This window comes from Microcaecilia unicolor, chromosome 2 (genome assembly GCF_901765095.1).
Source record: "Microcaecilia unicolor chromosome 2, aMicUni1.1, whole genome shotgun sequence".
In the NCBI taxonomy this organism is placed as follows: Eukaryota; Metazoa; Chordata; class Amphibia; order Gymnophiona; family Siphonopidae; genus Microcaecilia; species Microcaecilia unicolor.
In genome coordinates, this window is record NC_044032.1 from 592,876,546 (window position 1) to 592,897,766 (window position 21,221).

At 44.1% G+C, this 21,221-nt stretch overlaps 1 protein-coding gene across 3 annotated transcripts in view; it reads left to right on the forward strand.

The window, feature by feature from the left end:
• The window catches only part of SH3RF1 (SH3 domain containing ring finger 1), a 346,368-nt gene that overhangs the window by 168,213 nt on the left and 156,934 nt on the right, over positions 1–21,221 (forward strand). For all 3 annotated transcript variants that reach the window (XM_030191566.1, XM_030191564.1, XM_030191565.1), the window contains one exon: positions 11,025–11,300. In XM_030191566.1, coding sequence (XP_030047426.1) covers positions 11,025–11,300 — 276 coding nt within the window. The remainder of the gene's footprint in view (positions 1–11,024; positions 11,301–21,221) is intronic.

Genomic DNA, 21,221 nt, shown 5'->3' on the forward strand with positions numbered 1-21,221 from the left:
GCAGGTCTTTCTCTGCTGTCATCTACTATGTTACTATGTGTTGGGGGATTTTCTTCTTCCTTTTGCTGTGTCGATTAAGGTTTTACTTTTCAGATTTCATACAGGGGCCGTTTTACTAAGTTACAGCAAGCACTAATGCGTGCTTACCACAGGTTAAAATGCACTGTTGTGGGGCGTGCTCAGGCGTACCGCAGTAGTTTTTGGCTTGTTTTAAGTGTTTGGAGGTCGGAGAGTGGGCGTCGGGATGCTCATTTTTTTTAGTGTGTGGGCATTACAAAGTGCTGATTAGCACGTGAGCTCTTACCGCCTACAAAATAGATGTTGGTAAATACTCATGCGCTAATTGGAAGATTAGCACACGGCCATTATTATTGAAAAGTCAAAATCGGGCATTTATTAGCAGTGCTAAAAGTGGCCTTAGCGCACAGGAAACACTCGCTCTGGGGATAGCACAGGCCACGTTTTAGCGCTGCTTAGTAAAAGGGCCACCTAGCTTAAGTGTTAACTTTCCAACCAGTACTGGTATATTTTTCTGCATTGTATTTGTCTTAACACTCTGAATAACAATGCAGTATTTAACTTGAAGCAAAGTTGTAGGATTAATTTAAATGGCAGAACTCCAGCAAGTTTTATTTCATTTGTAAGTAGGGTGTTTTTTTTCTTTTAATTTTTTAAATACATGTAGTTTGAAAGTATAAAATTAAAAATCTCCAAAAACTAAAAGCCCTAATAACGATTGCAGTGTCACATGATTTTTCATTAATAGGAGTTAACTCCTATGTTCTAGTCCAGTTTCCCTTTTATTGTTCTTATTCTAAAGAATAAGATCTTCCATTAGATTTAATTCAAGCAGTCCCACAATGTCTGACTCTTCCTCATTCCACTTGACCTGTATTTGACCTCTGTGGCATTGTTCAAGTGTATGCTTAACAAGAGAATTTGTAGGTTGGGGTGAGTTAAACCTGTATTAATTTGGACGAACTGCATCAAATCAGAGTATCATCATAGTATATTGATAAGAAATTGATGTTGATTGATTTATAAAGAAAATACTGCAGGCTAGAAGAAAGAAGCCAGTCACTTCATATTCCTTCTAGGTAGTGATGCTGATTTATTGTTAAATTAAAACCAGTTGCAGAAAACCATATCAATATTTAATGTAGGTACTCGGAGTACTGGGTTGTTACAGTAACCTCTACACAAAGTAGTCACTGTTAAGTTGTTCCTGACATCGTGAGTTGCTTTGTATCTTGAAAGTACATTTAAAATCAGATATCTTTAGTGATTCCTAGACGTAGGTTTTGTTCCGCATGCTGACCTGGATTGGATCTGCTATGGAGGCATCATTCAAAGCTCCTGGGGTCCTTTTACTAAGGTGCGCTAATGGATTTAGCACACACTAACAATTAGCGTATGATAAATGCTGCACAGTCTATATTTGCTTCATGGTACTTAACACACATTGATCTGGTAGTGCACCTTAGTAAAAGGACCCCCTAATGTGTTTTGGGCATTGCTCAGTAGTGATCTCTATTGATTTGAACTAGTGAACAACAACAAAAAAAGAAGTACATCTCCAATACACCACTAAAAAAACACAAATTTAAAAAAGGAGGAAGGCCAATCGGATCCCAACACAAGGACAACATTTAATAAAATAAAAACAATAGACACAATAAAAACAAAGGACTCGACTTGGTATGTTCTCTTTTTAACATATACATTTTTATTCAGTGTTCAGTTCATGTAACTATTTTATATTATTATTTATGGACCCCATTTTACAAAGCGGCAGTAAGCCCAACGCGGGCTTACTCCTCGCTAAACAGGAAGTTCCCACCCCCAGCACGCTGTCATATCTGGTGCTACAAAAATATATTTATTTTTGTAGTGCCGGGGTGTACCTGGCGGTAATTGGGCAGTGCCACGCATTATCTGTTTATCACTGTGTTAGCATGAGAGCCCTTACCACCACCTCAATGGATGGCGGTAAGGCCCCCCCCCCCCAAAAAAAAAAATGGCCATGTGGCAAATGATTTACTTGCCGCATGGCCATTTCCTGCAGAAAAGAAAGACTACTCTACCAGCTGCGGTAAAAGGGGAGCCTCTGTGCGCATCAAAAACATGTGCTGATGCCAGCACAGGTTCCCTTTTGCCGTAACTTGGTAAAAGGGGCCCTGTGTTGTTATTATTCATACTAGTAAAAGAGGCCCGTTTCGAACAGAAATGAAACGGGCGCTAGCAAGGTTCCTAGGCCCCCTCCCTCCCTCCCTCTCTCTCTTTCTCTCTCCTCTGAGTTCCAGCCCCCCTCCCCTCTGAGTTCCATGCCCCCCTACCTGCCTCCCTCTCTCTGAGTTCCATGCCCCCCTACCTGCCTCCCTCCCTCTGAGTTCCATGCTCCCCAACCTGCCTCCCTCCCTGTCCTCGAAGTTCCAGGCATCCCTCCCTGTCCTCCGAGTTATAGGACCCCTCTCCCCTTCGAGTTACGGGCCCCTGCCCTTCGAGTTCCAGGACCAGCCCTCCCCTTCCAGGCCCCTCCCCTCCCACCCTCTCTCGTCCCCCTCCCCCCCTCTCTTCCCCTGCCCTCCAAGTTCCATGCACCCACTGTTGTCCGAGTTCTACAACCCTGCGCCTTCCTCCCTCTCTGTCTGTGGCCGCTCAGTGGAAGCAGGACATGTGCGGATGCCCCTCCCATTCGTAAGTTCCGGCTGTTCTGTAAAACATTTTGCCTCTGGTCCCTCCCTCATTTCCTGTTTGCGGAAGGGTGGGACCAGAGGCACTGCTGAAACAGAAGCGAAAGCGAAGACATTCTGAAGCGCCATGCCGTGCCTGCTCCACTTCACTGTTGCCGGCGGACCAGGAGGTAAAAAGTTTTAAGGAACGGCCAGCACTTAGCACTTACAAAGGGGAGGGGCTGCTGCACACGTCCTGCTTGCACTCGGAGACCACAGAGAGGGAGGGAGGCGCAGGGCGGTGAAACTCGGAGGAGAGGGGGGGCGTGGAACTCGGACGGCAGTTGAAGGAGGGAGGGAGGTGGGGAGCATGGAACTCAGGCTGATGGAACTCGCAGGAGAGGGGGGCCGTGGAACTCGGACGGGAGTGGAAGGAGGGAGGGAGGTAGGGGGTCATGGAACTCGGGGGCCCGATTCTGTACTCACCTCCGGTGGCTGGTGCTGGCTTCCCTCTCCTCTCACTTCCCATTGGTCCGCCCTGTGATGTCATCCCCAGGGCGGACCAATGGGAACTGTGTTACAAACCCAGGCATCCAGACGGAGGTGCAAATTATTATACAGGATATTTATGTGTTATGATATGTGATTTTACTTTGTACTGTTATATTTTGTAGAATTGATTCAACTCCTAAGGCAGGCACCTTGTGTGTTGAAATGCAGCACTGTGTCGAGTCCTTTGTTTTTATTGTATCTATTGTTTTGATTTTATTAAATGTTACCCTTGTGTTGGGATCTGATTTGTCTCTCCCCCACCCCTGTTTTTTTTTTTTTCATTTTTGATTTGAACTGGTGTACATACTTGCTGGGCCCCAGAAATAATCAGCTTGTGGATCCCTCCCAAGGCCTTTGTGATTGGGCTAGGGAAGATTATAAAAAAATAAAGAAAAAGAGAATACCATGGGCAACTATGAATGAAGGCTTATGGCACTGTTGCCCAGTGGAGTCTTTGTGGTGTAGCTGAAAGCCCAAAAGAGCAGGAGGGAATTGCCAGATCAGTAATACAATTAAAAGAAAAAAGAAATCTGTAGATCTTTGTTTGAGATGGTTTGTTTGTTAAGAATAGTAATATAAAATATTTTTTTCAAGTGAAAATCTCTCTCTCAAAATGCTTAGGATAAATGTTGCTTTAGATGGCTAAATTTTTTTTTAACTGAGTGCTGGCAGGGAACAATGGCAACTGCAAACCTGTGGGTATACTGTAGAGATTTTTTTTTCCTTTTTAAAGCTTTCCTTTCATGTGTAGCCAAGTGAAAGACTTGAAGTGAAATGTAAGCAGGTTTAGTAGATCTTCAAGCCCCTTAGTATGAAGAACAAACTGAGAGTTTCAGTGGGGATTCAGCTTGGTTAGGAGGATTATTCATATTACCACTAAATGGACCCCAGCAAAAGCTTGCTTCTCAGATCTTTCCATTGTAGTGAATGTTAAGGGAGTTGTTTGGCAGATTTGTAATACATTACAGCTCTACAAATAGTTCCTGCCAGTCGGAGCCTAGTTGTCCTCCTTTCATCATTATGATACTGCAGAAGGAAAAAGAATTATCCTTATTTACAGCTCTGATATGTTCAACCTGTTTTATTTATTTTTTTAACAAAATGAATTTAATCCTTGAAGAATATTTAAAATGGTCATTGACACAGCTTTGCATCCACTGCAATTAAAAATTAGGCCCATTTATATAAATTATATCTGGTAAGTTACATAAAGCAGGAGTGCAAATTTTTTATTTGAGAACTAAAGTAAAAAAATTAATATCTTTTGTTAATATTTTGTCTTTTTATCTCTGTTTTTAATCTGCTTATTTTGTTTTGTTCCAGCTTCGACTCTCAGGCTTTCTTTCCCAGTCTCTCCTCTTTGGTTCTCAGTCCAAGGCCCCTCCTTAATACTGAAAATGGCAGCTCTTTCTCAACTTGATCCTCTCCTACCTGCTGACAGCAATGACTGTTAACTGGCCTGAACCTAGCTTTTCTCGTGCATGCCCAACTTTATGTACATGCCACATTTAGGCACCTGGGTGAGCTGATGCCTTGATTTTTCCAGCCTTTTCATTATTGGCATAGCCAAATGGCCAATTTTGGGTGGGCCTGATCCCAAAGTGGATAGATAAGAAATCTCCTAATCCCCCTCCTACCCAATCCAGCATCTCTCCCTTTTGTGCCGCTGCCCTCCACCAATGATCCAGTATCTGTCTCTCAATCTTACTACTACTTATCATTTCTATACGCAGCACTGTACACTGGACATAAAGAGACAGTCCCTGCTTGACAGAGCTTACAATCTAATCAGGACAAACAAACAGGACAAATAAGAGATAAGGGACTTACTAAGGTGGGAATCATAAAACATCGGTACTGAGCAAGTGAGTAAGGGTTAGGAGTTAAAAGCAGCATCAAAAAGGTGGGCTTTTAGCCTAGATTTGACGATGGCCAAAGATGGAGCTTGACGTACCGGCTTAGGAATCTTCACCCATCCCTTCTCCTGGGTACCTTTTAAAACTTCCCTTCCAGAGGCCGCTGGCAGTTAGAAAAAATCAGATTACTTACATCTTGTTTACAAAGCATATTATAGAATTTATTCACATAATATAGATTCTGTAGCATCTGGGCTGCACCATCCTCATCAAATCAGTGTTCCCTTCCTTGCAGCAGATGGTGGTAGAGAAACTGATCTTTTCCAGTGACATCACTGGTGTGAGGAAGGCTAGAGCTGAACAGAAAACTCGAGCATTTTTTCTATCTCCTGCAGATGGAAGGATTTTCAGGCTGGTGTTTCTGGTCCTTGGCCTAGCTCCTAGCAGTGCAGGCCAGTGCCACACAGTTTAGTCAAGCCTAATGGCCAGCTCCCAGGTTCCCAGATCCATGGACTGGCCCCACAAGACCGTGCCACAGGGGTATGGGTCCCTATCCCCCCCTTTTCTCTGTTCTAGCACCTTTTGGTGCTCCCCTGCAGCTCCAGGAAAAAGGATTGGCTTGTTTTTGCTTAGTTCAACTTATTCCCTAAATCAGGAACTACTAACTTCAACAACAACAAAAAAGCTGCCTTTACAGTATTTTAAAACAGAACATGCCCTGGGAGCCAGACAAGGAAACAGTGAGATTGCTGGAGTCCGGGGCTAGGGTTGGCCTGAGTGGACCAGCAGGTCTTAGTGCGCCAGCCTTGTGGCCGGGCATGCTACCTAAGAAAAGGAAAATTTAGTCCCCCTCATGTATCAGCCCATTAAAAGCATGTCTTTCAGCACTAGTGATATGAATGCTGAATACTAAACATAGAGATGGGGGGAAGGAGCTTGGAGTGTGACTGCTGTTTTGACTGTTATTGGAGGTACAGTAGGAAGGGATGGGTAGGGGAAGGGTGGGAGGAAAGAGGTGCTACTGGCTGGAATTCTGAGGGGGGTTTGGGCATGGTATAGGGTACTTTTGGAATGGGATGGGTGGAAGATCAAGAGGACTGGGAGGCTTGGCAGCATTTGGTTGACTGTGGATACTTATTGTAAGAGTATAGCTGGAGTGAGAGGTATAGGCAGAGCTAGTTCTGCCAGGGAGGGAGCACATGAGGATCAGCTTGTAGAGGCAGGGACAACATGGAAGGTAGGATGCTTCATGTATCTGATATCCATCACTGATGAGGAGTAAGGGAATCAAAATTGCTACCTTGAACATGGGGTTATAAATAGTCCCATAAAATGAACGATGGTACAGTATAGGTAGACAGCTCTCTTACAAGAAACCACATTAACTGCAGAGGAGGCTAGAAGAACTAAAGCAGAAGGGTTGGGGCTTGATGTACTGTTTCTCCACATGATCTGAATCCTTGTGTTGAATGTCTTTATAAGCAGGCTATCCTGTATGGCCGTATATGCAATATCTCTGTGCTTGTGGAACTGAGATTCAGGTTGTAACATGACTCCTATCCCCACCAAGGAAAGCAGGATTAAGATTTTTTTGTGTAGTTTTTGCAAAATTAAGCAGCCTAGAAATTTGGAAGGAGAGGCTCATGGAAGTCACTAAATTAACCTGAAAATCACTAAATTAAATGAAGCTGGGTCTGTGGAAATTGAGAGAACTGTTTATTGAAGCAAAAGGGCCTGATGCTCAAGGACAAGGTTCTCCCCATTCTGCAGTATATAGCTCAGGTGTGATCTTTGTTGTAGCCAAAGCCATCATCAGGACAGTCTTCACTTTCATCTTGAACTGTGTCACATACTAGTCCCTCTAGGTCAGCTCTGCAAGTCAGGAACTCGGCAATACCTTCCCTTTTTCATAGATGAGATGGGACACTGGTGTACCGTTCCAGTGCTTTATTTACAATTTTAAGTGGTTGTTTCACCATAGGCTTTTAATTAAAAACTTGCTCAAGTAGCATACAGTCCCTTTGCACAACTTAATCCAGTGATCTATACCATCTGATTTTCTCTGTCAGCTTCTGAATTGCTGACTGCAGTTCTTGGCTTGTCTGCTCTATGTATCACATTCCTTAGCCTCTTGACATTAGTCTCTGATCAGTAAAATTCCCAGCCAATATACAGCCCTCTCACACAACTTTAATCCATAGTATATTTCTAGTGACAATGAGGTTAGCTCTTCCATATTGTCTGCCTTTCCTCCAGCACAGACCCCTTGCCAGGTATTATAAACTACTATGTAGATGCTTTATTATGACTTGCAATCAGAACATTTCACAGTGACACTGTCCTCCTCTCAGCTTCTCCCCAAATACTGACGGCTCTTTAATCCATTAATAAAAGCTGTAGTAGCATTTTTTTTCTACCAGGCTGCTCCTTCCCTTCAACCTCTGAGGACTAAGCCCAATTCCACATCTGTATTCCTCCTGTCTGACCTGTTCTGCACTTTAGGGTCTGGATTTTTTTTTTTTTGTTTCTTTTATCGACAGGCTGCTGATCGGTTCCAAGTATTCAGTTACCTTCACCTGTGTTCAGAGCTCCTGTACTTTTTCATTAGGTCTCACAGAGTACCCGTCTCCAGTATGAGCTTACTACCTCTCAGTTCAGGACTCTGTCTACATCTCCCAGTATTACCATAAGCTCACTTCCTTTTGAAGCTTTTATGCTTTCTTGAACTCCGTCTAGTGCTAAACTAGTGACTTGATGCCCAGTGTATCACAGCTCTGTGTATGCCTTGTAGCGCTATAAAAATGCTAAATAATAGTAGTAGTAGTAGCTCTAGGATAAGTCCTTTGAAATAAGTAGTATTTGTTTCTTTTCATGGAGCACCTACGTGGAGAGGGTCTCCAACCTTCCCACCATACTTTGTCTGCATCTGTTTCATGCAAAGGAAGCAGTACATCCAGAATCAATCTTAGGCATATTCATTGTAGAAATCTTGAAAACCTGACTGGATTGTGGTTGTCCACCCCTGTTTTACCTGGTTTGTGGTCTCCATAAGGCCTGTGTGAAATTATGTAATCCACGGTCTCTCTCACACAGATTCACTTTCTTGTAGTGTAGCAGTAATTGATGTAGAAACTCAGTGATTTGCAAATTCCTCCAGGATTTATGGCAAAATAACCCAAAATACATTCATTGTGTAGTTCTGTGCTAAGTGGGAAGTGTGCATGATGGGAATCCATAGTGAGTACACACATACCACCGATCCCAAATCTACTATCTCTGAAGACATATCCTCCTCCTAGTGGGACTTCTCAGGGCTGACGGTGCATCCACCTTATCCACGTTAGAAACCTATTTGTCTCCAAACTCCACTTTTACTGGCTAATATGCAGATAATACATTGCAGAACTCATGCATAACCTACCAGATTTCATCTGTTGCTCTATAGTGTGCAAAAGCAAGCAGGAGAAGGAAAGAATCCTCAAACAGGAACATAAAAAAACAAAAAAACAGGACCAGCCCAATGGAGTGTTTTGGCAAATTATGCCTGCATCAAGGGTCAATTAAAGCTGTTCATGCATGTTTAAGGGGAGTTAAATTAAAAGTATTATATGTAGCTTGTGTGATCATCATTCTTTGTATAATTTTAAGTGGACTATTGTGTCTGTAGTTGATATGATTGCTAGTCTCATGAGCACTGAGTTGATGGGAAAGCCAATCAGTTGGGTGAAACCACCAATGTGCAGACACGATGTGGTTAGGAAATAAGCAGGAACCTTCAGATAGCAAACTAATTTATCATACAAGAGCTATGCTACTGTAGGTCTAGGTTTTCTGTTCTCTTGAAAAATCTATTCAGAGTTGGTCCTGGTTAAGAGGAAGTAAATATGCATTTCAATGCACCTATTCTGGGTGCATTTTAGACAGAGTGGGCACGCTTAAAGAATTGTTAAAACATTAAAGCTTAAAATATGTGGCAAAAATTCCCTCTACTTTTACATGCATATACATGTGTTCTGTGATTCTGTTTAACCATGTTATGTTGTTGTATTGTAAGTAGGTCTGAGGTATCGTTGCTTAGATTGTGTGTTTCAGTGAAAATACTTAGCATTCTGACATGAGTATTGATCTTAGGCCACAAATTTTGGGTTAAATTATTTAAAAAAAATAATCTAACCCCAAATTTGTTTAGAATTAACATTTTCTATAATATGTTGGTAAAACCATGTGGTGATGTGAATTCTCCATGAATATATCAAGGAGGTGATTTGGTAGCAGTAGTCATTGCTCTGCTTCAGTGCTGATCAGAGCCACATTTCATGCATAAGAAGCACTACAATGCACTCCACAGCTGAGTTTTGTCATTGTAGTACTCCCTACTAACTTCTCTGTCTCTTACCATAACAATGCTGGCTGATGAGGACACAGCTGTGCAGCTGCTGGTTTCCTTTGTCCTCCTTTTTGCCAAGAATGCTGTAAATTCAAGGTCACATCCCCTGGGTCAAATACTGAAAAAAAAAGAAAGGATTTAGCTTCTTTGTTAATGATGTAACAACAATTCTCTCTTTTTCTTGAAATCTTCACCAAGATTTCAGAATTGAAGGCATTTTTTATACGCTCTACCTCTGGAGATGCTCTGAAAAAGCGTCTGCAAAAATTAGCAGGTGTAAGTGTGTGGGGGTACTTTTTCTTTGGATAATTTTCAAAGTTAAGGTGCAGGTGTAATTTTACTTTGAAAATCCTGCCAAGTCCATAGAGTAAGTGGTGTGCCTATACCAGGGCTATCCTGAGGGCTATGTGAGCAGTGCAGCCACACATGGTGCATTGAAGACAGAGGTGAAAACATTACTCCCTCTTCATTGTATCCCCTGTGGTGGTTATGGCGCAGTGGGAGGGGCACTAGGAACCATGTTGCACAGTGTGCGATTCTAGCTTGGGACACTCCTGGTGTATGTTTCTCAGCAGTTATAAAATTATCCTCATAATTGGGGTTCTTCTGACTGAGCTACTAGTACCAGACTTGTTATAAGTGTGCTTGAAATTGATGAGTAGATAGAAAATCGATCCTGAAAATAAGGTAATTAACAACATGATGACCTTGTATAAATAATATGGTCCTGTGTTCAGCCCTGCAGTCTTGGTGGGTCTTTTTTGTTGTCAGAGGGTAGGAGGGTCCTGAGCTAGAATCAGGCCCTATGTGACACATCCGCTAGTGCCTTGCGCCACCCACTGAGCCGCATCCACTGCAGTGGAGTCAGTGGAGAAGGGAAGTGAATTTTTTTTGGGGGGGAGGGGCCTATCACCCTTATACCCTGTGCGGCCACACCACCCACACAGGCCTTGGAATGGCCCTGAAAGAAGATACAATTTTTTGTGAGTGTAAAATCCAAAGTCTTCTGCATTTTTCTTTATGAAACGCTGCTTTTCTAGTTGTTGAAATTTTGAATTTTTTCACTTCTAAACAATTTTTTTTAGCAGAACAAACAGCAGACCAACAGATGTAGAAAGTGATATCAAGGACTTTAATTCAAGCAAATAAATATCTCTTTGAGCAGGGACTGTCTTTCTTCTATGTTTGTGCAGCGCTGCGTATGCCTTGTAGCGCTATAGAAATGCTAAATAGTAGTAGTAGTAGTAATACCTGATGTGGCCATGTTTCACCGCCTTCTAGAACTAAGTCAGGCTGCATTAGCCTTGCAGCAAGTTCTTCATAGTTTCTAGACTGTTAGTTCTAGAGGGAAGCATGTTTTTAAAATTTTACCTCTCTAGTTTTGCCTGTGACTCAGCCTTTTGGTGAAATGTGGACATGTCAGGCATAAGTATTTATTTGGTTGAATTAAAGTCCTTGACATCACTTTCTACATCTGTTGGTTTGCCGTGCTTGCATTGCAGATCCTCTACCTCTCTTGTGTTCCCTCTTCTTCTAAACAATTTTTTTTCTTTTTAGGGTGTACCTCAGTTACCGTGTGCCAAAGCACTGTACAACTACGAGGGAAAAGAGCCCGGAGATTTGAAATTCAGCAAGGGTGATGTCATCATTTTACGTCGGCAGGTTGATGAGAATTGGTATCATGGTGAAATCAATGGTGTCCATGGCTTTTTCCCTACCAATTTTGTTCAGATTATTAAACCCTTACCTCAACCTCCACCTCAGTGCAAAGCACTTTATGACTTTGAAGTAAAAGATAAGGAAGCTGACAAAGACTGTTTACCATTTTCAAAGGTAAAGAAATAAAAATGTCTGTAGTATTTTGTTAGGTTGCCTCTGTTAAATGTAAGCCATGTCCAGGCCAGTCCTGACTGTGAGGGGCCTGTGTTCAGTATAGAGCTTAGTCTTCTCAGTCACTGTAATGAGTTTTCTCCTGTGTGTGAAAGGAAGAGAAGTATTTACCTCCAATTTCATGGCATAGACTCTGTATTCTTAAATTCACTGAGAGAATAAGTCAAGTTGAGTTCTGAGTGGTGGTCTAGTATAGCTTTATTGTTTCAAATGTTAAAAACCTTGGACATAAATCCTGACTACAGCCACTCTGATTAATATATTAAGGGATCCTTTTACTAAACCGAGTTAACACATGCTTGACGAAGGCAAAAAATGTACCGCAAGATGCGATAAAGCGTTTTGTAGTAGTTGGCCCTTAATGCGTGGTAATCATAAACTATTTATTTTATGGAAGGTGGTAAGTGCTTCTATGTTATTTTTTTGCAAGCTCCGCTTACTAATTGAAAAATTGGTGTGGGAACTGCAAAAAAAAAACTATATTGCTTTGGGCTTACCCCCAATACCCTAGCTGAGATCATATTTAACCATTTCTCTGACCTCATGTGCAACTTTCTTTAAATCAATCACCTTATTTTCTAACTCTTCCTACTTCCTTACCTATCTATATGTTGCATCTTTGCTTTACCCTTCACTAACAATTAAAATGTTCTATTTCGTATTGTGTTGACATTGTAAGTAGTATACCATGCCATACTTTGTATTGTTTTTGAATATTTTTACTGCTGTAATTGTTTATTGCACATGTTTGTTCTATTCTTACTGTACACCGCCTTGAGTGAATTCCTTCAAAAAGGCGGTAAATAAATCCCAATAAATAAATAAAGGAAGTTGTTTAGTTACACTTACCTGATTTCTTCCTCCCTGCCTGTCTTCACATCTGCTGCCTGAGAGCATAGAATTTTAATTTTGTTTCCAGAACAAAAATTGGACTTTGAAAAAAATAGCTTCTTCCATTGTACTGGGCTTAGATTAATGTACATGGCTTACTTCTCCTCCGCACGTTATCTTTCCTGCCCACATACAGATATGGCATGCAAGACTGAGCAGGAATATATAGAAATATTATGACGTTTACTCTAAAAATATTATTTTAATTGTGACTTGGAGTTTCTTTTACAGTTATCTTTAGTTTTATAGCATGATTGATGTGTGTAATTGCACTAAAATGCAAGACAGTTCAAGATTTTTCACTGTTCCCAGCTACTAAACAATAAAATGGTGCCTGAAATTATACAATAAATGCAAGCAACTGTGGCATCCAGGCTTTCTCCCTTCATCTTTTATAACTAATGATACAACTAAACATTGAAGGAACTTGAGCAATCATTACAACTGAACCGATTATTAAAACTTCACACATTATGGTCATTTGCATTTGATTGTATGCCGGCAAGCTTCATCTGTTTTAATTTTGCAGTCAGGAGCTAAAAAATACCATTTTTTCATTATAGTATAGAAGAGTTTTATTTCTATTGTTATGGTCTAATTTCTTTAAGGAACAGTGGGATTTGGTTTCTATTAGCTCATGATTTGAGGAATTAATATTCCATAAGAAATATAAATCTGCTCCTTTTCATGAAGTTTGAGGTTCTTTTGTTAGGAAGAAATGTTTGAATCCTTAATAGATAATTCCTTGTCATCAAGCAGATGAATCCATTACGAGTGGGTTGTGTCAATCAACCAGCAGGGGGAGATAGAGAGCACTGAAAAACCATTGTGCCTCATGGCCAGCTAGCTCCATCTGCCTCTTCAGTATTCACTATCTCCCTAGCAGGGTGGTTGCAGCTTGTTCAAGCTCCTTCAGAAAATCTGCCTGGGGTGGCTCCTGTGCTTTTGCCAGTTCTAGCAGGGGTGTTGTGGCTGATGGTGCCCACTTTAAAGGCAAATAGGTTAGCCCTTTCCCTGCCTTACCCGGCCCCCGATGTGGAAGTAGACAAATAGGCAAGCCCTGTTCCTGTCTTTGCCCACGCTGTGGATGCAAGCACACAGGTTCGCCCTTTCCCTGCCTTTCCCACGCTACTGATCCTCCAGAGTTGGAAATTTGCCTCTTTCGCTGTTGCCTCAAACTTTCCTCACAGCGTAAAAACAAAAAAAAATCGCGTCGCGCTTTGGTGCTGCGATCCCAGAAAAGAGGTTTTCTTCTGATTGTGCAACGTGACCGGAGCTCGGAGACTCGGTCTGGTGAGGTAAGAGCATTTTGTAGCTCCTCCGGGGGAGGGCCCGCGTTCGGTGATGGCTGCTGAGAAAGTAAAACGCTGTTCCATTTGTTTCAAGCGCAAATCTGCAGCGGGGCTCTGTAAGGCGTGCTTTTCAGATGGTAGAGCCGGCCGAGCATTGCGAGTGATGTTCCTTCCCGCTCCGTGGAGCTGGCAGCGGGTGCCATTTTGGAACAGCATGGCGCGACCCCCGCTGAGGCGGAGGGGTTTGAGCCTCATGTAGAGGCTAATAAAAGAGCTGTTTCCCCCGGACTGGAACCGGGAGGCCAGAGTGAGCCATTTCCCCCTGAATTTGTTTTATTGCTGCATAATGCATACATGTTAAAAAGAGCTCTTCCGCAGGGGTCCTCTGCGGCCCTGCTTTCTGTATCCCCTCCAGTGGAGTCTGGCCTTGGATTACCGTCAGGCGCGTTTTCCCCTGACAGATGGCCACAAGTTAAGCGCAGAAGGGTGGATTCCCCTTCAGAGAGTGGTGCACCCCCCCTCTCACCCCCCCGTGGTCGGGATGTGAGGACTCTGAGGGGTCTGGCAGGCCTTCGTGGTCTGGAGAGCCAGAAGAAGGTGCAGGATTGCCACCGGATTCAGATGATCCTTCCGCGGTGAGGATTTTCCACCGCGATGAGCTGCCAGTGCTTATTATTGCTGCCTTGCAGGTCCTCTCTATAGAAGACCCTGGGAGTACTGAGACCTCCTCCGGTAATCCGAGGATGGCAAGTACTAAGAAGCCTGCTCGAGCCTTTCCTTTGCATGACTCCATCCAAGAGCTTATCACGGCTCAATGGGCTGACCCCGAGGGGCCTTTGAAAGTCGCCAGGGCTATGGGGCAATTATACCCTCTAAGTGAGGAGCATTTGGCGCGCCTAAAGTGGATGCCCTAGTCACGGCTGAGACAAAGAAAACTACTCTCCCAGTGGAAGGAGGAGTTGCCCTGAAGGACATACAGGACCGTCGCCTGGAGGTAGCTATGAAACGGTCCTTTGAAATTTCAGTCCTATCCTTATGGGCGTCTGCATGCAGCTGCTACGCTACCTGAGCCTGCCTCGCTTGGTTACAACAGGGAGTGGAACAACCTGGAGATGAAGCGGAGCCCCTTACGGAGGTGGCACCGTGGATGGAGTCGGCCTTGTCATTTTTGGCTGACGTCCTTTATGATCTGGTCAGAGCTTCGGCTAAACTGATGGGTGTAGCAGTGGCGGTTCGCCGTCTTCTGTGGCTATGGCATTGGGCAGCTGACTTGGCCTCTAAGCAAAGGTTGGTGAAGTTGCCCTTTCAAGGCCTTCTCCTGTTTGGTGAGGAGTTGGAGAAAATTATGAAAGGCCTTGGGGATGCCAAACCCCAGCGCTTACTCGAGGGTAGGCCACGGCCTTCTTCCAAGGGTCAGGCAGTTCCCTCCTCTTACAGACCTCGCTTCCGTGAAGCTAGAAGGTCCCGCCCGGGGCGTTCTGCTGGGTTTACTTCACGTGCCCATTTTCAGCAGAGGAACTCCTTTCGCTTGGACAAATGTTCTGCAGCAGCAGGCTCAAGACCTGGAGTTCATGGGTGACCCTCTCAATGATGGTGCACCGGTCCCCTCCTTGATTCCTGTGATAGGAGAATGACTTTCCCTCTTTCTTGAGGAGTGGGCCAAGATTACCTCAGATCAGTGGGTCTTGGACCTGATCAGAGAAGGCTACAGAATAGAATTCAATGCCCTGATAAGAGACGTGTTTGTGGAGTCCCGATGCGGTTCTGCCACCAAACGGGCGGCGGTAGAGGAGACCTTGCAAGGCTTGATTCACAATGGGGCGGTTTCCCCCGTGCCTCCTGCCGAATGCGGCTCTGGCCATTACTCCATTTACTTCGTGGTGCCGCGAAAAGGAGGGTCTTTTCGGCCTATCCTAGACTTAAAACAAGTCAACAAGTCTCTGAATGTGCGGCATTTTCACATGGAAACCCTGCGCTCCGCCATAGCGGTGGTACAGCCAGGAGAGTTTCTCACGTCGCTGGACCTGAGAGAAGCTTACTTTCACATACCAATTTGGCCCCCGCACCAGAGGTTTCTGCGTTTTGCGGTGATGGGAAAGCATTTCCAGTTTCAGGCCTTGCCTTTTGGCCTCGCCACAGCTCCCCGAACCTTTTCCAAGGTAATGGTGGTAGTAGCTGCTTTTCTCAGGCGAGAGGGTATCCGAGTTCACCTGTACCTAGACGACGGGCTCATCAGAGCAGACTCTGCAGAAGAGAGTCATCAGGTTACAGCCAGAGTGGTCTCAGTACTGCAATCTCTGGGCTGGGTCGTCAATATAGCCAAAAGTCACCTGACCCCCCTCTCAATCTCTAGAATATTTGGGGGTCCGGTTCGACACAGCCTCGGGGATGGTCTTCCTACCCGAGCAAAGGCGGTGCAAGCTTCAGAACCAGGTCCGTCTGCTCCTGAGGATGCCTCGCCCGCGAGCTTGGGACATTGTCCAGCTGTTGGGGTTGATGACGGCCACTTTGGAAGTGGTGCCTTGGGCGAGAGCACACCTGAGATCTCTGCAGTGCTCCCGGCTTCAACGGTGGTCTCCAATATCTCAGGATTATCAATGCAGACTCACGTGGCTCCCTGCGGCCCGGCTCAGTATGGAGTGGTGGCTCTCAAACAGCATGCTGCGGCGAGGAATGCTGCTAGCGCTCCCCGATTGGTGCCTGGTGATAACAGATGCCAGCCTGAAGGGCTGGGGTGCACATTGCCGGGGAAGGCATGCCCAGGGTCTTTGGACACCCGAGGAGTCGGAGTGGTCCATCAGTCGCTTGGAGTTGAAAGCGATTTTCCAGGCGCTTCTGGCCTTTCAATTGACCCTGGAAGGATTGGCTGTCAGAGTTCTGTCGGACAACATGACAGCAGTGGCCTACATAAATCGCCAAGGAGGCACTCGGTGCATAGCACTAGCCGCGCAGGCCGTGCAGATTTGCCACTGGGCCGAGCTTCATCTGCAGTTTCTGTCAGTAGCTCATATTGCAGGTCAGAGCAACGTGCAAGCCGATTATCTGAGCAGGAATCAAATCGACCCAGCGGAATGGGAACTTGCAGATGAAGTATTCCTGCAGATATGTGCCAAATGGGGAAAGCCCGTAATGGATCTTATGGCGTCAAGCACAAATGCCAAAGTCCCGTGGTTCTACAGCAGATGGAGAGATCCTCGTTCGGCAGGGTTGGATGCCTTGGCTCAACCCTGGCCTCAGGGCCTCCTGTATGTGTTCCCTCCGTGGCCCTTGATAGGGCGAGTGCTCCTGCGGATTCGGCTACACCAAGGAGAGGTGGTTCTCATTGCCCCGGATTGGCCCAGGAGGCCGTGGTATGCGGATCTCGGCGGATGCTGGTAGAGGATCCCCTGCCGTTACCTCTGGTACCGAACCTGTTGTCACAGGGCTCGGTGACCATGGAGGACGCCTGCCGCTTTGGTCTTACGGCATGGCTATTGAGAGGGCGCAATTGAGAGACAAGGGATATTCCAGTAAAGTCATTTCCACTCTCCTACAGGCCCGCAAGCGTTCCACTTCCGTGGCTTATGCCAGGATTTGGCGCCAATTTTAGGCTTGGTGTGCTTCTAAAGTCTGTGCTTCTGTCTGGCCGATACTTGACTTTTTGCAGGATGGTTTACAAAAAGGCTTGGCCTATAATTCCCTGCTTGTTCAAGTGGCAGCCTTAGCATGTTTTCAAGGGAAGGTCTCTGGCCTCTCTCTGGCTGCTTGCCCGGATGTGACACGGTTTCTTAGAGGGGTGCTTCGGCTCCATCCTCCTGTGCGGGCTCTGTGTCCAGCCTGGAACCTGGGGTTAGTTTTAAAGGGCCTTCAGTGCTCGCCCTTCGAGCTGCTTAGGCGAGCTTTTGAGAAGGATGTGACCTTAAAGACGGTCTTTTTGGTGGCCGAGACATTGGCGAGACGGGTATCTGAGTTTCAGGCGCTGTCCTGTCGAGACCCATTTCTGCAATTCTCAGAGTCCGGAGTAATGGTCCGTATGGTGCCTGCCTTCATGTCTAAGGTGGTTTCAGCGTTTCACCTAAACCAGCCTATTTTCCTGCCCTCCTTTTCTAAAGAGGAGTTTCCAGAAGCCTATGGGCAGTTGCACCTTCTGGATGTGCGAAGGGCTCTGTTGCAATATCTGCGCATGTCAAATGCCTTCAGGACCTCTGACCATCTCTTTGTTCTTTTGTCAGGTCCGCGCAGAGGGTCTCCAGCGTCTAAGGCCACTATAGCCCGTTGGCTCAAAGAAGCTATCTTTTCAGCATATCTGCTATCTGGCCGGCCTCCGCCTGAAGCCTTTAAGGCACATTCCACAAGAGCGATTTCCTCTTCTTGGGCTGAAACTGGAGCACTCTCTCTTCAAGAGATATGTAGTGCAGCTACTTGGGCTTCTAAGCTCTCGTTTGCCCAACATTACAGGCTGGATGTGGCTGCCAGGAGAGACGCGCATTTTGGAGCACAAGTGCTGGCGCGTGGTGTGGCTTGTTCCCACCCTATATAGGGATTGCTTTGATCCATCCCACTCATAATGGATTCATCTGCTTGATGACAAGGAAGGGAAAATTAGGTTCTTACCTTGGTAATTTTCTTTCCTTTAGTCATAGCAAATGAATCCATGAGCCCTCCCTCTGTGGTTCATTATGTGATTCATGTTACTTTTATGTTCAGTTTTTCCTGTAGATATGTTCCCTCATTGGGAGAAGTTGGAAAACAGTCTTCAGGATTTCTGTTCAGTTACAGGAGGATGAGTCCATTCCCTCCTTTGACTTATAGCTCCAGTTTTGGGGCATTCATCCGCTGTGAGGAAAGTTCATGTTATTATGCTTTGTGGTGTAACACTGCTTTGGAAGCTTCAAATACTGAAGAGGCAGATGGAGCTAGCTGGCCAAGAGGCACTATGGTTTTTCAGTGCTCTCTATCTCCCCCTGCTGGTTGATGGACACAACCCACTCATAATGGATTCATCTGCTATGACTAAAGGAAAGAAAATTACCAAGGTAAGAACCTAATTTTCCCACAAATAATGGGCACTGTGATGGGCACCAGGACAGCACCCCAGTATGCCAACCTCTTTATGGCTGAGCTGGAAGAGACATTTCTGAATACACACCAGACCGAACCCCTAAAATACTACCGGTACATCGATGACATTTTTATGATTTGGACTGAGGGGGAAGAAACTCTGAAACAATTTTACAATTCCTTCAATACATGCCATCCTACAATCATATTCAAAATTGACTACTCCCCAGAAAAAGTCAATGTTTTGGACACCACAGTCTCAATCAGCGATGGCTATATACAAACATCCATATACAAGAAACCCACAGACAAATGCAGCTACCTCCACAACTCCAGCTTTCACCCTTCACATACAAAAAGATCCATTATTTACAGCCAAGCCACAAGATACCACCGTATCTGCTCTGACCCAGGGGACAGAGACACAGACACCTTGAAATCCTGATTGCATCCTTCAAACAGGCTACAACCCCAAAATAATCTCCAAGAATATTGCCTCCTCCCTCAAAACACGCAGGGAAAATCTGCTACAGTACAAAGAAAAAAAAGCCACAGACAGAATTCCCTTTATAGTGACATACAACCCAGAGCTAGAAAAATTAAGAAAAATCATAAAAGATCTGTAGCCTCTACTCCAGGAGGATGAATTACTGAAAGAGATATTCCCATCCCCTCCAGTGCTGGCCTTCCGACAGCCACCCAACTTAAAACACAAGCTAATTAGAAGTAAGCTCCCAACACAGACTCAAAAAGAAAAGAATGGCACACATCCTTGCAATAAATCCAGCTGCAAACTATGCCAAAACATTTCACAGGACCCCACAGTCATTCACAAAGGAAAAATATTCAACATTAAGGAATTTTTCACGTGCTCATCTTCCAATGTGGTATATATCATTCAGTGTAAAAAATGCAACGAAGGCTGCTACATTGGAGAAACAAGTCAGATGCTAAAGAGGAGATTTAATTTACATAGACACCATATGAAAAATGCTAGTACCAAGATGTCACGCCTGTGGGGCAGCACTTTACAAAACAAGAACACTGTACCAGTGATTTCATAGTAAGAATCCTGAAAGGGAACTTTAAAACAATACAGGAACGTAAGACCTTTGAAGTCAGAATGATTAAATATTTTGACACCCACCAGACAGGACTTGACTTAAAGATCTGGGTTTTCTAGCCCTTTATAAACCATAAAATTGTACTGGTTTGTCACCCTCCTGTCTCCATGCATATCTCCCTATCCCTCATCCACCTGACTCTTCCTGTCTCTCATCCACCCGACTCTTCCTGTCTCTCACCTATCCATCCCCATCCTGTTAGACTGTCACTGAAATGCTTTGATGTTTCACTTATATATACTTAACAAAAACAAAAAAATGAAGGAGATATAAGAACACAACTAGCGTTTTCTATGACCTATAGATCTCATAATCACTTAGATAAAGAGGTGTTGCCTCAAAAACCCCCGGCTACGTATCAAACAAGCTCACGGGGGCTGGGCTGTTTCATCACTGGCAAACACCCCATGTATAAGGTTATTCTTTTTACATATATATATCCATTTCTTCTATCGTTAATATTTAAGAGCTATTTAGCTACTTAGCTTTTAAAGAAGTCCCGTGATGTTTATTTTTTTCTTTTCTGATTAGACGCCAAGCAAGACCATGACCTACGATGGCCAGCGTTTCGTTACCTGCCTCAGGGTCACATGGTCTGCGTCAATCTGCAACAGAAAAGTATATTAGTATAAACCTAGACCTTAATTCTGTGAAAATATACAGTATTTCCTTCGAAATCACCTCAGCTAGAAATCAAACCGCTCTAACGGACCAACTCAAATGAAAAAATGGCCTCTGAATTTAAATACCCTCCTACGTCAGACGCCGAAAGTTAGTGTGGCCAATCAGCCTTTCCTGATTCGATCTTAACTGAAAATAAAGTTCTACAGCTGTCATGTTATTTTTATACATTAGTTTTTATCTTTTATCAAATCAACAGCACATAATTCATTAGTATGTATATCACCCTCCTTATGTTACTAAAAAAAGTGTATATATCACCCTCTTTATGTTACTAAAAAAAGTGTCCCCATTCTATTTTTCCGTTTAAACCCACTGGAACCAGTGAATGCAAACGGTGTATCCATTTTTGTTCACATTGAAATAAAGATCTCTTTAAATTGCCTCCAATTCTGGTAGGGGAAATTACAACATGTTGCAATACAAAACATCGTAACTCCATAAAGGAGTGCTGTGCTCTATCACAATGGAGAGCTAAAGGTGTAGCTGTTTTTTTTGTATGTATCACGCTACGGTGCTCAATCAATCGAACCTGTAGCGTGCGTGAAGTTTGTCCTACGTACAATTTTTCACAAGGGCAGATCAAACAGTATACCACATGATTGGATTTGCAATTAGTATTAACTTTTAAAGTGAACCTTAGCTCTAAAGAAAAACTATTTTCAGTTTGATCAAAAAATTTTTCAACAAATTTCAGGTGTAGCTATGGGTGCTACTCTAGCACCCTCAGTAGCTAACTTGTTTATGTCTTTATTTGAGGAGAAATTTATATATAATTGTTCTTTTTGGCCTTATATAAAACTTTGGTGCAGATTTATTGATGACATTTTCTTGAT